The sequence below is a fragment of the Macaca nemestrina genome, chromosome 5 (assembly GCF_043159975.1).
Source record: "Macaca nemestrina isolate mMacNem1 chromosome 5, mMacNem.hap1, whole genome shotgun sequence".
Lineage (NCBI taxonomy): Eukaryota > Metazoa > Chordata > Mammalia > Primates > Cercopithecidae > Macaca > Macaca nemestrina.
Window position 1 is genome coordinate 159016925 of NC_092129.1, and position 16770 is coordinate 159033694.

The following is a 16770-nucleotide window of genomic DNA, read 5'->3' on the forward strand; positions in this document are numbered from 1 at the left end:
TCCCCCCACCTAAAAAAAAAATCAGTTTATAGTTGTAGTGGATTTGTCTTGCTTGCAACTAAAAGACCCTTAGTGAGGATACCACTCTTGATGAAATGAGAAAGAAATGGAAATTTGTTTTCAGTTCTTTCCAGCTTCATAAGTTTCCTTTTCCACTCCCATGTCCCAGGTTTGATGCACAGGGATTTCACCCAGGTTAGGCTCTAGGGTCAGAACAAGCAATGCCTGGGCCCTGTGACATCAGCAGCCCATCACATCTCTGCTACAGCCTCACCCTTTTGCCCTGTGAAAGTGAAAGTCAAAATCCCTCCAAGAGAGAAAATTCCCTCAAGAGAGACAAGCCTTTTTAGTGTGGGTGGTACAATGAGGAACCGCACATTCTAAGAATTGTTCAAGAAATCATGCTTTGTGTTGTATTTAAATTATGTCATGGTGGCTTTATTTTCTTTCTACAACTTTAAGAAAGTCCAACCATAGTGTTCTCTAACAAGAGAATGTGAACAGTATGTAGAGTAGAAAATACCAAAAGGCTGATCACAGACTCATCTGGAGTTTAAGTGAGAAAATTTAGTTTCTTATAATACTCATTTTCTACAGCCAATTGAACAAACATACTTTCCTATTACAAACACATATTACAATTTTTATACAGGACTAAGCAAAATTTCATTCTCAAACTATTGAATATTAAAGGGAAGTTGTAATCATGATTATAAGAAATAGGATGTATAGATTTAAACTTGAGTAAGATCTTCATCCCTGTTGCCTAGTCACTTTGTTTATAATACTCTTTGAATATAATATACACATACTATAATGTGTAGATATGTAATAGTGAATATGTAACACTCACTAGAATGTAAAATATCTTTTAATCTTTATTTTTACTAAGCAAGAAATTTTCAACAGAGCATTTACATTCTTCAAGAATTTACATCAACAATTATTCAGTTCTTCATATGAAAGACAGTTGTAACTTATATTTCTAAAATTAAGGTTAAAGAAATATGTCTAAAATTTCTGATTTCCAGAATTATCAACACCTTAGCAGACAACATCTTAAAAGGACAGTATGGTTGTAAAACAAAAGAAAAAATACATGATTTTGTCAATAGTCTCAACCACAGATGGCAAAAGTCTGATGCGAATGCAATTTTTCTGTCTCTGGGACCATAAAAGAGGTTCTAACGCATCAGAGCAGTTTTTCTCACTAAGCCTGGATGAGGTCTCAGAATTCTTTTCAATGCAGCATTCCAGGAAGCCATTATTAGGCTGTTGATGATGGCATCCTATATACCATCTGTATCAGGCTGTGCTTTTTTGTTGTAAATTAGAATCCTCTGGCTACTTTATACAAAAGGAGAGTTATAAATGGCTACTAATAGCTCCATAAAATCATTGGGAAGGCTGAAGGTACACAATCTAGACTGAACCTCTCAAAAGAACTGGTATCCTAAGGGAGCTGTTACCAGCAGGGCCCCCAGAAGCACCAGGCCTCTGCCATGATCAGGAAGTTGCTGGGTCCATAGCTACCCTGCCCCTGCTGGCTGTTGCCGCTATGCTTGCCAGAAGGTCCCCTCTCCCTACACAAGGCTGACACCTCTTTGCTCACTCGCTCCTTCCAAGACTCACATCACTGCATCGGCTTAGCAGAGGCTAAGCCACATGAGGAGCTCGAGCTGCAAGTGAGTCTGGAGAATGAGCTTTCCCCTACTACAGGGCAGGAAGACGCACGAGAAAAGGGAATGGAATTGGGCAAGCCAATCTGTAGTTCTGCTTCACCATCAGTCCTCTCCACAAGTAAGCCCTAAAAAGAGAAGGAAACTTTGGGCCATTATAACTTGATGTAGAGTGATCAATTGTCCCAGTTTGCCTAGGACTGAGGGGTTTCCTGGAATGATTAGGAAAGCCTTGGGCAGACCAGGACAAACTGGTTACCCTAACTCAATGACAAGAACCGTCAGCATCCAACAACTAGCTCACTTGGTTCCGATTCCACTCTCACCAAGCAAATTTTGGATTGTGATTTGGCCTTCCAGGTGTGTGCCTCAAAAACCTTTAGCACAAAGTCTGGTGTATAGTAAGCGCTCAATAAATGCTTACATTTCTGTATTTTTAAAAGTTTGTTTCATTTTAAAATATGTTGGCCAGTTAACTGAAATGTTTCATTTTTCTTGCTAGTTTTTCTTCCTTTTTTACACGCCAGCATATTTTCTTTTGGATGTGGGTGTACATTGTTCTGTTGAGATTTTGCTTAGTTCGTGAGGTAGTTCCCGGTGACAGGTCTTGTCTTGGTGCCTTGTGTCGTAGGCACACTCTGGACCACACCTTAGAGCGTGAAGGCTCCATTAAGGCTTTCTCCCCTCTCTGAGGCTCTAAGTGGCAGCTACTGTTCTCTCCGGATATCACCTTACTTTGATCCATTTCCATGGCAACACCCTGTGGTATGAATGAGTATCTGCCAAACCCCCTGCTCAAGCCGGCTGTGGTGAAGAGAGGAAGCCTGAGAACCGTGGTCTCCTGAAGAGGAAGGGCACCCCAGTGGTGAAGGAGGCCCACGATGCCAGGGCTAGCTTCTCTTTCTTTACTGCAACTAGAAAGGCTGTGCTTCCTCCAGCAGTGGCCTCCCATCAGGCCTGCCTTTGGGTTGGGAACAGGCTGCCCCCTCTGTTCCCAACCTTCCCTCCTTCTTTCATCCCATTCATAATGGTACGTCATCTTCCCTCACAGCCTTTGCTCTTGAGTCTTTGGCCAAGAATGCCTTTCTCTTCCTTCCTCTCCACTCTTGGATTCATTCCCCATCTTTCGAAGTATCGCTCAAACGCCACCTCCACCCCAAACCTGCCTTGAGTTTCCTCCTCCTGTCAAAATTGGTTCTCCGTCTTCTGGGTGCCTAAATGACTTACTGCTGCTGCTCTGACACCAATCACATTGAATCTGGTAATATAGTGACAAGTCGTCTCTCCGTATCTGTGAGGAATCAGTTCTAGACCCCTGAAAACACCCAAATCCTCAGATGCTGAAGTCCCTGATATAAACTAGTGTAGTACTTGCGTATAACCTGCGCACATCCTACCATATACTTTAAATATCTCTTGATTGCTAATAATACCTAATACACATAAATGCTGTGTAAATGTCCTTATACTGTATTTTTTAAAATTTGTATTATTTTTACTGTGGTCTTTTTTTTTTTTTCCAAATATTTTTGACTGAGGTTGGTTGACTCCTAGTATGCAGAAGTCGCAGATATGGAGGGCCGCATGTATTGTATATCTTCTACATTCTCCACTGAATTTTAAGCTCCCAGGATAAAGGGTATCATTCATCTTTGTATGCCCAGTGCCTACTACATTTTTTTTTTAAGTGAATTGAATTAACTTCAAAAGGAAGAAACTTTTAGACTTCTTGGACAATTTTCCTCAAGTAGGCTGGACACTCTCATGAGTCAAGGAGCCTTGGCAGAGATGTCAAGGAGAAAAGACCCCTTATTGTTCCTTTCTATACCTCCCTTCAATTGCTTCCTCCTCCATCCTAAAAATGTATAAGAATACATGTTACTCTAATCAGATGGCCTTTTGGGAACAAGCTGCATGAAACTTTTGAGAATCTCTGGTTTCATAGCATAAGTTTTAAAAGATGGTCTATGTCATGCTGGTTGCTCACACATGAAATATAATGTTTAAAACATTGCTGAAAAACACGTATATTTTATAACTGGAAAGTCTGGTTTGCAATGGTTTGTGAATACGGAAAGAGCCTTGGGCTATGAGTCAGAACAACTATTAATAATGCCTTAGGAACTAACTAGCTTTGTGGCTGTTGACAAGACATTTCTCCTCCTGAGACTCTGTTCCCTTTATCATGAAATGAAGGTATGGGGCAGTGATGTCTGAGGTCTCATTGGCTCTGAAGTTCTGGGAGATTCTGATTTAATGGTTTACTTATAGGTAAAAAGAAGAGAAGCTGACTTCGGATGGTAGAGTCTTTCACCCCCTTCCCTTCTGCCAAGGCTGAAAAGCATCCAAATCTCATGGCACTAATGTCAAAGAAAAGGTGACTTTTTTAAAACTAAGTATAATAAGGAAATATTTCTCCTCTACATCTAGATATTTCTCCAGAGGGAGCTCACCACAAAAGTTAAACAGATCACTACTTTAAAAATGGTTTTCTGTTTAAATCGGGGCTGTTCCACTAGGGCTGATTTAATCCAGAGAGAGAACAGACCTCTCTCTTGTCTCTACTCTGACTCATAAAGGCAACTCTGCTCCACTGATGTCAATCGTTCACTATTTGCATAATAAGTTATTCTAAAAGTTAAAATATCAGGCCCTTAATCACAGAAGAAAGGAAGACTTTTCAGTGAGGCCTTCCAGTGATTGTAGATTTAGAGGGCTCTTGGGACAGCCACTGGGTGGCTAAATTAGTAAGTTCACACCTCGTTACTATTGATAGGAACAGGAAGCAGGGAAATTCTGGGCAGAAGACAGCAGGTCTCTGGGGAGGTCCCCACTCTCAAGCTGAAACTCTTGATACTGCAGCCCAAAGTGAGACCTTACATCCCTGTTGCCCTGCTCAAATGTTGCCTTTTCCAAAACCACCCATAGCCCACCCTGCTCCTCATCCTGTGCCCATAAAAACCCTAGGCTTGGCCAGCAGAGAGAGGAGAAGCAGCTGGACATCAGGGACTACGATTGGAAGTTGGGGAGAAGCAGCTTGACTTCAGAGGGACAGCCTGACCGCATAGCTTCAGAGAGGAGTCTGACTGGGGATAGCCAGACTTCAGGGGAAGATTACCTTCACGCTCCATCCCCTTTTTGGCTCCCCTTCCTGCTGAGAGCCACTTTCATTGGCAACAAATTCCCCTGCATTTACCATCTTCAACTTGTTCGTGCAACCTCATTCCTCCTGGATGCCGGACAAGAACTTCGGTGCCATGAGTGTGGGCGCAAAAGGCTATCACGCTGATGCTCCACTGAACTATTAACACTTAAGCTGTCTGCAGATGGCAAAGCTAAAAGGACACTGTAACACTCCTACTGGGGATTGAGAGGTCATAGGCGCCAGATGCTGCCTTGGGACCTGCACGGAGTTTTGCTCTTGCTGGTGCCCAAAAGCACTTGCCCCAACTCCTGCACCTGCTAATCTGTGTGCTCCCCCTCCCATGAGTGAGTGGAATTCACCCCTGCCAGGGCTGAAGTGGCTGGCTAGTTCGAGTGCCCCTGAACTCCAGTTCCCACTTATTAAGGGGTCAGGGAAATATCATAGTTATTTCTGTGTCTGTTTCTCTGGGCAATGTCTAGATTTCTATCTTCTGAAGCTTAAACTCAATGCATAGGGACTTTCTTTTGTGCCTAAGTGATGAAACTAGACTCCTGGGTGTTGTAAACCAAAAATAAAATTCTAAGCCTCCCAACCATCTGAACAGACCCCTCCTCTTAGCCAAGGGCATTCCAAAGTTAACCTGAAAAACTAGTTCAGGCCATGATGGGAAGGCGGGTATCAGACCTGCCTCATTAAACCCTCCTCCCTTTTGGAATTCAGGAAAAGCCGACCAGCATTAACGTCAACATAGACCTTAAAGCTGATAAGAAACATTTACAATCTATTCTCTGCTACCCAGAAGGCTTCATCTGTATGATAAAACTATGGTCTCCACAACCTTTTATCACAACCCAGACATTTCTTTTCTATTGATCCCAGGTCTTTTGATAAACTCAATTGTCAACCAGAAAAATTTTAAATCTACCTATAACTTGGAAGCTCCACCTCTCCTCCCCACCACCCCAACTTTGAGTTGTCCTGCCTTTCTGGACTGAACCAATGTAGAGCTTCAATGTATTAGATTGATGTCTCATGTCACCATAAAATGTATAAAACCAAGCTGTGCCTTGACCACCTGGGGCACATGTTCTCAGGATCTCCTGAGGGCTGTATCACAGGACATGGTCACTCATATTTGGCTCAGAACAAATCTCTTCAAATATTTTACAGAGTTTGATGCTTTTCATCAACAAGTAGGAGGCAGAATCAGGTGGGTCAGTTGTTGGTTTGAATGTGGGACATGAGGGCTAGGAAGCAAGGAGTAGCACCTAGAGCACTGTCTTGATCAACTGGGTAGAAGGTCACCAAGACAGGAAATGCTGGTGAAGCCAGTCTGGGAGGAAGAAAGAGAAGGAAGGAGAGAGGGCAGTAATGGGCTGTGTCTGACTAGAGGAGAAGAGATAAGATATAGACACTGTCCTCTCTCTAGCCTCATAGCTTCTTCTTTCATACTCCAAAACTCTCTGCTTTGATTCCACAAAAACTGTCTCCCAAAAGTGTTCTAAGCCTTTAAAATCCCTTGAAATCTTATTGGAGCAGCACCGGAAAGCACATTGTATTGAGTTTGGGGAGAAAGTGGGGTACAACTTGGTCCTGGTCTACCAACCTGCTGTGCCAACTTGGAGCTGTCTCCTAACCTGAGTGTCAGTTTCATTTTCTGTGAAATGGGACATTTGGATACGAGGTTGTCTAGGGTAATTCTCTAATAGTTGTCCAATTTTCTAATTCCTTACTATTCAATAATCGCCTTTGTCAAAGCTGCATGGTACATGTTTTAAAAATAGAATGTTATGAATGAATGGTTACACTGCAATGTTTATTTACCTAATTTGAAGAGTTAATATAGGTTGTGGTTAAATATTTGAGCTCTAGAGCCAGATTACCTCAATTCAAATATCATCTCAGCCACTTGCTGGGTGTGTGACCATGGCAAGTTACTAAACTTCTCTGTGCCTCAGTTTCCCTATCTGCAAAATGATCATGGGATTATTATACGACAATCATATGAATTAACACAAATGAAGTACTCTATGTATTTGATTATTATTTAGAGTATTCTTTAACCTTCACTTTTTTATATGTAAAATAGGATTGCTAATAACTCATGAATAAGAATGTAGGGGAAATAAAATAAAACCACTTGTCTATTAAGAGCATGCAACACATAGCTTATCTCTCCATAAGTGCTCAATAAATGTGTGTAAAGAGACAGCCAGATGGCCACAGCTAGAACCTGACCCCCACTTCCATTTCAATTTCCAAAGAGCAAACTGAGACCTCATGTTCTTTTCATATGTATTTGCCACAGAAGAGAAATAAATCAGGTGCTGTGCTATCGTTTTCCTCCTGGTGCTTGATAAGCTTTTATTTTAAAATGATGCCAAGTTTTCCTTGTTGACTTTCCATAAAAGTCACACAACGTACTTTGGCTCAGCAGTTGCCATTCTCCACTGAGTAATTGAAGGTCTGTTTCTCCCCAGGATGGTTTTAAAGTAGAAACAGACATGCTGATGCTTTTTCTCTTGAGTCTAACATCTAGCTTCCATTTATTGAAAATGAGTTGAAGGAAAAATGAAGAAAGGATCACATAATTATGCCTTTTTCCCCATATTCTCTTACACACATTGCTCCTTGCAGACTATACATGCTTCCCCCATGAAATTCTGCGATTTATGAAAATTTAATAGCAACGCAAGCCCAAGAAAGAGTAAAAATTGATAACGTACACTTAACACAAACAAAAATGTTCTCTGGGAGAATAACACCCCACAAGGCTATTTATTCCAGGCATTTATGAGTGTGTACTTGACAAAAGAAAATATAAAGCATGAAGAGTCAGAAAACGGAGCCCTACATAGGAGCCATGGATCTTCAGCGTTGTCAACCCGACCGGAAAGAACAACAAAAGATGGTGGCAAGTCCTCCGCTTCTTGTTCCATACGCCCACCCCGCAGTCTTTCTATGATTATAACGAGGAAACTGGCAAGATCTGTATTTAAATTCACAAGAGCAGAGAAAATGCAAACTTTTCAACTGCCTCTCATTTTAGACCTAACTGTACTTTCCGCCCCCTCTGGCCTGCTGTTCTCTCTCATCTGCTATTGTAAATCATGTACATCAGAAACGTTGGTGACTCATGCAGCAGAGGCTTTAGGAAATGTGTGGCTTAATGAGGAGGAAAGAAGGTCTGATGCTGATTGCAAAAGAAAAAAAGCACTTGATTTTTTTGTATCACATCCTCCACATTCAAGTTCATTGCTTGCACAGAATTTCACGAGCCATATAATAAAAGAAGGTGATGGAGGGAACACAGTCACAGTACCGTGACAGCTTCTCTAAGATTTCTCTCATCTCGAATTTGCCTACTTGGCAGCTATCTGATTTGATTTATGTTAAGTGCCTTATAGAAAAGAAAAGTGTTGCAATTAACAATTGTAGAAACCAAGAAGAGAGGAGACTGTTAGAACAATATCCATTTCTAGGTCTCCCAAATATAGTTTTCTTTTCTTTTCCAACTTTTATTTTAGATTCAGGGGGTACGTGTGCAGGATTGTTACCTAGGTATATCGCGTGATGCTGATGTTTGGAGTATGATGATCCTGCCACGCAGGTACTGAGTGTAGTACCAACAGTTTTTCAAACCTTGCCCTGATCCCTCCCTCCCGGCTCTAGTAGTCCCCTGTGTCTATTGTTCCCATCATTATATCCATGAGTACCCAATGTTTAGCTTCTGCTTATGAGAACACGCAGTCTTTGGATTTCTGTTCCTGCATTAAATTGTTTAGGATAATGGCCTCCAGTGGCATCCATGTTGCTGCAAAGGATATGATTTCACTCTTTTTTATGTCTATGTAGCATTTCATGGTGTATATGTACCACATTTTCTTTATTCTATCCACCACTGATAGGCGTCTAGGTGGCTCCATATATCTTTGCCATTGTGAATAGTGCTGTGATGAACATGTAAGTGTATGTGTCTTTCTGGCGGAACAAGTTGTTTTCTTTTCAGTACAGAGTAATGGGATTGCCAAGTGGAATGGCAGCTCTGTTTTAAGTTTTTGAGAAATCTCCAAACTGCTTTCTACAGTAGCTGAACTAATTTACATTTGCACCAATGGTGTATAAGTGTTCCCTTTTCTCCACAGCCTCATCAACAACTGTTGTTTTTTGACTTTTTAGTAACAGCCACACTGACTGGTGTGAGATGGTTTCTCATTGTGGTTTGGATTTGCATTTCTCTAATAATTAGTGATGTGGAGCATTTTTTCATGTTTGTTGGCCACTTGTGTCTGTTCATGTCTTTTGCCCATTTTTAACAGGGTTGTTAATTTTTAATGGGGTTATTGTTATTATTATCATTTGCGTGTTCAATTGTTTAAGTTCCTCATAGATTCTGGATGTTAGACCTTTGTTGGATATATAGTTGCAAATATTTTCTCCTATTTTGTAGGTTGTCTGTTTACTCTGTTGATAGTTTCTTCTGCCATGCAGAAGCTCTTAAGTTTAATTAGGTCCCCCTTGTCATGTTTTGTTTTTGTTGTGCTTGCTTTTGAGGACTTAGCCATAAATTCTTTTCCAAAGTCGGTATCCAGAATGCGCCTCCTAGGCTTTCTTCTAGGATTCTTATAGTTTGAGGTTTTTCATTTAAATCTTTAATCCATCTTAATTTTTGTATACGGTGAAATGGAGGGGTCCAAGTTCATCATTGTGCATATGGCTAGCCAGCTATCCCCACACCATTTACTGAATTTTCTCCATTGCTTATTATTGTTGACTTTGTTGAAAATTAGATGGCTGTAGTTACGCAGCTTTATTTCTGAGTTCTCTATTCTGTTCCATTGGTCTATGTGTCTGTTTTTGTACCAGTACCAAGCTATTTTGGTACTGTAGCCTTATAATATAGTTTGAAGTCAGATAATGCGATGCCTCTGGATTTTTTCTTTTTGCTTAGGATTGCTTTGGCTATCTAGGCTCTTTTTTGGTTCCATATGAATTTTAGCATAGTTTTTCTCCAATTCTGTAAACAATGACGTTGGTAGTTTGATAGGAATTGTGTTGCATCTGTAGATTGCTTTGGGCAATATGGCCATTTTAATGATACTGATTCTTCTAATTCATGGGCATGGAATGTTTTCCATTTGTTTGTGTCATCTGCGATTCCTTTTGGCAGGGTTTTATAGTTCTCCCTGTAGAGATCTTTCACCTTCTTGGTTACATGTATTCCTAGGCATTTTATTTTTGTGTGCGTAACTATTGTAAATGGGATTGCATTCTTGATTTGGCTCTCAGCTTGAACGTTGTCGGTGTATAGAAATTCTACCAATTTTTATACATTGATTTGGTATCCTTAAACCTTGCTAAAATCATTTATCTGTTCTAATAGCCTTTTGCAGAGTCCTTAGGGTTTTCTAAGTATAGAATCACATCACCAGCAAAGAGACATGGCTTGACCTCTTTTCCTATTTAGATGCCTTTTTTTCCTCTTGCCTGATTGGTCTGGCTAGCCCTTCCAGTACTATGCTGAATAGCAGTGATGAGAGTGGGCATCTTTGTCTTATTCTAGTTCTCAAGGGGACTGAGTAAAGGTTTTGCCTGTTCAGAATGATGTTGTCTGTGAGTTTGTCATAGATGGCTCTTATTATTTTAAGCCATGTTCCTTCAGTGCCTAGTTTCTTGAGGGTTTTTTAAAATCATGAAGGGATGTTGTATTTTATCAAAAGCTTTTCCCATGTCTATTGAGATGATCAAATGGTTTTTGTTTTTAATTGTTTTTGTGATGTTATATATAGATTTGCATATGTTGACCTTGCATCCCAGGAATGAAGCCTGCTTGATCATGGTGAATTAACTCTTTCTGATGTGCTGTTGAATTTGGTTTGCTAGGTTTGTTTTTTTTGTTTTGTTTTGTTTTGTTTTGTTTTTTTGTTTGAGACAGGGTTTCACTCTGTTACCCCCGCTGGAGTGCACTAATGCAATCATGGCTTACTGCAGCCTTGAACTCCTGGGCTCAAGTGATCCTCCCACCTTAGCCTCCTGAGTAGCTGGGACTACAGGCATATGCCACTATGCCTGGCTAATTTTTGTTTTTGTGTTTTTTTGTAGAGATGGGGTTTCGCCATGTTGCCCAGGCTAGTATTGAACTCGTGAGCTCATGCAATGCACCTGCGTCGGCCTCCCAGAGTTCTGGGATTATAGGTATTAGCCGCTGTGCCCAGCCAGTTTGCTAGTAGTATTTTATCAAGGATTTTTGCATCTATGTTCATTCAGGGTATTGGCCAATAGTGTTCTTTCTTCGTTGTGTCTTGGCCAGGTTTTTGTACCAAGCTGATGCTGACTTCACAGAATGAGCTGGTGATATGGTTTGGCTGTGTCCTCATGTGTCAAGGGTGGGGCCAGGTGGAGATAATTGAATCATGGGGACAGTTTCCCCCATACTGTTCTCATGGTAGTGAGTAAGTCTCATGAGATCTGATGGTTTTATAAATGGGAGTTCCCCTGCACAAACCCTCTTGCCTCCCCTCATGTAACATGTGCCTTTGCTTCTCCTTTGCTTTCAGCCATGATTGTGAGGCATCCCCAGCCATGTGGAACTGTGAGACCATTACATCTCTTTTTCTTTACACATTACCCAGTCTCGGGCATGACTTTATTAGCAGCATAAGAACTGACAAATACAGCTAGTGAGGAGTCCCTTCTCCTCTATTTTTTGGAATAGTTTCAGTAGAATAGGTACCAGCTCTTCTTTGTACTCCTGGTAGAATTCAGCTGTGAATCCATCTAGCCTGGAGTTTTCTTGGTTGATAGTTTTATTTTAATACAGCATATCAATTTCAGAAGTTGATATTGGTCTGTTTAGTGTTTCAATTTCTTCCTGATTCAATCTGAAGAGACTGTGTGTCTCTAGGAATTTTTCCATTTCTTCTGGATTTTCTAGTTTGTGTGCATAGATGTAGTCATAATAGTTTCTGATGATCTTTTGTATTTCTCTGGGATTAGTTGTAGTGTCACCTTTGTTGTTTCTGATTGTGCTTATTTGTATCTTCTCTCTTTTTTTTTCTTTGTCAATCTAGCTAGTGGTCTATCAATCTTGTTTATCCTTTCAAAAATCCAACATTTGCTTTCACTGATTCTTTGAATGGATTTTTGGGTCTCAATTTCATTCAGTACTGCTCTCATTTTAGTTCTTTCTTTTCTTCTACTAGCTTTGGAATTAGTTTGATCTTGTTTCTCTAGTTCCTTTAGGTGTAATATTAGATTGTTAATTTGAGATCTTTCTAACTTTTTGAGTTAGGCATCTAGTGCTATAAACTTTCCTTTTAACACTGCTCTTGCTGCACCCCATATATTTTGGTATGTTGTGTCTCTGTTTTCATTTATTTCAAATACTTTTTTAAGTTCTTCCTTGATTTTGTTGTTTGCCCAAAAGTCATTCAGGAGCAAGTTGTGTAATTTCCAAATGTGGTTTTAAGAGATCTTTTTGGTATTGATTTCTATTTTTATTCCACTGTGGTCTGAGAGTATGGTGGGTATAATTTTGATTTTTTAAAAAAATTTATTGAGACTTGCTTTATGGCCAAGCGTATGGTTGATTTTGAAATATGTTCTGTGTGCAGATGAGAAGAATGTGTATTCTGTCATTGATCAGTGGAGGATTCTGTAGATGTCTATTAGGGCCAATTGGTCAAGTATCAAGTTTAAATCCAGAATTTCTTTATTAGTTTTCTGCCTCAGTGATCTGTCTAATGCTGTCAGTGTGTTGTTGAAGTCCCCAACTATTATTGTGTGGTTGTATGAGTCTTTTCATTGGTCTAGAAGTACATTGTACATTTTTATAAATCTAGATGCTCCGATGTTGGGTGTGTATATATTTAGTAAAGTCTTCTTGTTGTATTGAATTCTTTATCATTGTGTAGTGCCCTTCTTTGTCTTTTTTATTGTTGTTGGTTTAAAGTTTGTTTTATCTGATATAAGAAGAGTGATTGCTTTTTTTCCTAGTTTTCCATTTGTGTAGTAGATCTTTCTCCAACCCTTTACTTTGCACCTATGGGTGTTACAATGTGTGAAATGGGTCTCTTGAAGACAGCAGACAGATGGGTTTTTTTTTTTTTAATCCAATTTGCCACTCTATGCCTTTTAAGTGGGGTGCTTAGGCCATTTACATTCAAAGTTAATATTGACATGTGAGGTTTTGACCCTACTGTGAAGTTGATACCTGGTTGCTTTGTAGCTTCTGTTGTGTGATTGCTTTATTGAGTCTGTTGGCTATGTACTTAACTCTGTTTTTGTGGTAGCAGGTATTGCTCTTTTGTTTCCATATTTAGAACTCCCTTAACGATTTCTTGTAAGCTGTTCTAGTGGTTAAAAAATAAAAATAAAAAAATAAAATCCCTTAGCACTTGTTTGTCTGGAAAAGATTGTATTTCCCTTTTCTTATGAAGCTTAGTTTGATGAGATATGAAATTCTTGGTTGGAATTTCTTTTCTGTCAGAATACTGAATACAGGCCCCCAATCTCTCTTGGTTTATAATGTTTCTTCTAAGAAATCTATTGTTAGCCTGATGGGGTTCCTTTAGTATTTTTTTCTCTAATTTTCTTCAACATTTTTTCTTTATCATTGACCTTGGACAGCCTGGTGACTGTATTCCTAGGTGATGTTCATTTTGTATAGTATCTCACAGGTGTTCTCTGGATTTTTTTTTGAATCTGGATGTCTATCTCTCTAGCAAGATTAGGGAAATTTTCTTGAATTATTCCATCAAATATATTTTCCAGGTTGTTTATTTTTTCTCCTTCTCTCCCAGGAATGCCAATAATTCATAAATTTGGTTGCTTTACATAATCACGTATTTTTTGAAGACTTTCTTCCTTTTTTAAACTTCTTTTTTCTTAATTTTTGTCTGACTGTGTTAGTTCAAAAGACCAGTCTTTAAGCTCTGAAATTCTTTCTTCTGCTTGGTCCAGTCTACCAAATGTAGTTTTCTTATGCTGCATTTGCCATTCTAGGGAATGGTGTTCAGTGTCAATAGTCAAGAAAACCTCACTGGCTACCTTACATAGATTTTGTCTTAATTTTGGTCTCTACCTTTCCCCCCTAATTCAGAAAATGAGTCTTGGGGAGCTGGCACATCATGAGAGATCAGGAACCATGAGCAATTATCTAGACCAGGAATGTCCCACATGACCTGCAATTGCCAGTTAATGTAATGGCTGAGTGGTGGTCTCTCAGGTGAACAAAGATATTCTGCAAATAGATTTATATAATACAAAGGGCCTTTACAAGCTAGAAAAGGCAAGGAACAGATCCTCCCCCAGAGCCTCCAGAAGGAATGCAGCTCTACCTATACCTTGATTTTCACCCTATGAGACCCATTTCAGACTTTGACCCCAGAACTGAAAGACGATAGATCTGCGTTGTTTTAAGCCTTTAAGTTTGTGGTAATTTGTTATAGCAGCAGTAGGAAACTAATACACAGAAACTAATACACAGAAATGAATGTGTTGCAGGAAAGGGTGGACAACAAAGGCAGAGAGTAGGTAACAACCCATTGGGACACTCACGGTTGAGCTGGCATCTCCAGATCCTGTCCCTGTCTGAGATATAAAGTATCTCAGACCCCCTCATATTGCAGATAAGGAAACAGAGGCCCAGGGAATTTGCCACCTTCATGAAGTCACGTGGCTAGTTAATAATAGCTGCTGACAACATTGAGAAATTCCTCTATGCTAAACACAATTCTTAGTCCTTAGCATGTATTTACTCATGAAGTCATCAGCATAACCCTAAGGCAGCAGCCCTCATTCTTATCCTCATTTTACAGATTAAGAGACTGAGGCATAAGTATGTTAATGTCATGAAGATACTAAATAGGGTGCTAACAGTTTGCACCCAGGCATTTCTGCTCTGGAATGCACTCTCTTTACCACCAGACATAGTGACAGAAGAGGAGCCTGAGGTCTTGGGTACCAGTCCAGTATCCTACTAACTTCTAAAGAGTTACTTGATCTCATTTTCTCTTGACGACTCTGAAATCTGTAGGTCATTCCCATTTTAAGTGAAGAAAACAAGTCACCAAGACTAAGAGATGTGCCTAAAGCACTCATCTGGTCAGCTGCAATTACAAGCCTCTTGACTCCCATCTCTTGGTAGTTTCCCCCAGTCCCTCTGCTTGTGGCATCATGAGAGACACAAAAGATAAATGACAGAGTTTCCGCCATCAGCAAGTTCATGGGTTATCTTGGGCTAAATGTGGGTGTCACTTTTTTCAGTTCCATCCTCAGGGCAAGACTACTCCTGAGGCCTTGATCAATAACTGTTTATTCTCTGGAGCAATCTGACATTGCACAGAGGAGAAGCTTGGAACAAAGTAAGCAATCAGCGTACTGAGCTTCCTCCGCCAGGGGCAGCTTTAGAACATCTGTGTAAGAGAAGCTTCAGCCACATATTTGGAAGAGGCTGTAGCACCTAAGGGTGGTATTATAGCCAACATAATGTATTTAGTTAGAGTGTATTTTTACTTGGGGAATTTTGAGGAGGAGCTGATGGAGATTTGGGGGGTTGACTAAAACTGCCCCAAACCACCCCTTGAAGTACCACTTCCCCATGTAAACCCCTGTATGTTGCAGCTCAGAAAGAGGAATATACAGTTCTTGCCACCAAGAAGCTTACTCACTATTTGAATGTGGTCAATTTTTTTTTCTTTTCTCTTTTTTCTTTAGACAGGGTCTTACTCTGTTGCCCAGGCTGGAAAGCTATAGTGCAATCATAGCTCACTGCAACCTTGAACTCTTCTCTCAGGCAATCTCAGCCTCTTGAGTAACTGGGACTACAGGCACACACCACCAATACCAACTAATCTTAAAATTTTTTGTAGAGATAGGGGCCTGCTGTATTGCCCTGGCTTCAAGCGATCCTCCCACCTCAGCCTCCCAAAGCGCTGGGATTACAGGTGTGAGCTACCTCATCCAGCCTGGATGTGTGGTTTAAAAGAATCCAGAGAACAAACAAAAGGCCTAACAAATTTGGGCAGTGCAGACATGGGCCACCTGCAGGTGAGAGCAATAGGTGCCTGGAGGACAGCCCATGTCTATGGCTTCAGGAAAGTCTCATGGGAAAAATGAGGCTTTGAAGTATGAATGAGTAGGTGAGGGGCAAGTGTGATCGTAGGTGGAGAAAAAGAATGGGTGAGAAAATTCAAATAGACATATTTGAAGACAGTTCACTGGGCAGATTAACTGGTGAAAAGGAAAGTATGATATCACTTATGTTGGTTATCACTGGATCATTCTTTCAGTCAACAAATATTTATTGCTCACCTACCAAGTGCCAGGCACTATATTAGATACTAGGGACTCAGCAGTAAATAAATCATGCGCCCTAAAAGGTAAGGAGTGTTGCTCTGATTCAGCTCCGGCAGCAAAGCTCGGCTCTTCATTTCTGCCTACAGAGAGGGATTCCCATTTCAGGCCATTCCTGCGTGCAGTCAGACACACCTGCCCTCCCCCTGCCATTGCACAGCTCCTCTGACGCGAGGGCAGACACAGGAGACCGGTGATCGTCTCTGCTTGAATAAATTACCGCCCCATCATCTTCATGCATAAAACATGGCACAGGAGGCTAGGGCAGCCCAGCACAGCAGCTGCCTTCGAGCCAGTCGGGAGTTAAGGGAAGGAAAGGCAAGACAAGTTACAAGATAAAAGAAGTGAACGGAAGCCTCAAATACTTTTTTTTTTTTTTTTAAGAAAAGAAAAAAAGAGGGGGTGTTATGTTTTCTTTTTCAATTTTTTACGTCTGGACTTAACTTCCGTGATCGCTGCAAGACCCTTTTGTTCCCTTGCCATGAGCAGGTTTTAGGCCACTCTCTTGGGACCATGGTGTTACCTTCACGATTACACTGGATCAGAAACAGGCCATGGAGGGACAGGATCCGGAGGCGTCAGCTCAACCGT

The 16770-nt window shown here is 40.5% G+C and overlaps 1 protein-coding gene and 1 long non-coding RNA gene across 8 annotated transcripts in view; both read left to right on the forward strand.

Annotated features, from left to right (window-relative positions):
* The first annotated feature begins 1296 nt into the window (after nucleotides 1-1296).
* On the forward strand, nucleotides 1297-8121 carry LOC139363491 (uncharacterized). Of its 3 annotated transcripts, none has more exons than XR_011623964.1 (3): nucleotides 1297-1800; nucleotides 3951-4044; nucleotides 7612-8121. It is a non-coding gene; the product is annotated as an uncharacterized lncRNA (long non-coding RNA). The 3 variants fall into 3 exon arrangements; XR_011623966.1 differs by having other exon boundaries at nucleotides 1297-1685; XR_011623965.1 differs by lacking the exon at nucleotides 7612-8121 and adding an exon at nucleotides 4647-5440.
* An 8251-nt stretch (nucleotides 8122-16372) lies between these two features.
* Nucleotides 16373-16770, forward strand: part of RIPOR2 (RHO family interacting cell polarization regulator 2) — a 248951-nt gene continuing 248553 nt past the window's right edge. Inside the window, exon 1 of one of the 5 annotated variants that reach the window (XM_071097513.1) lies at nucleotides 16373-16768. In XM_071097513.1, the coding sequence (XP_070953614.1) occupies nucleotides 16693-16768 (76 nt within the window). In that variant the 5' untranslated portion in view covers nucleotides 16373-16692. The remainder of the gene's footprint in view (nucleotides 16769-16770) is intronic. The other 4 variants (XM_071097512.1, XM_071097517.1, XM_071097514.1 and 1 more) reach the window with 4 other exon arrangements.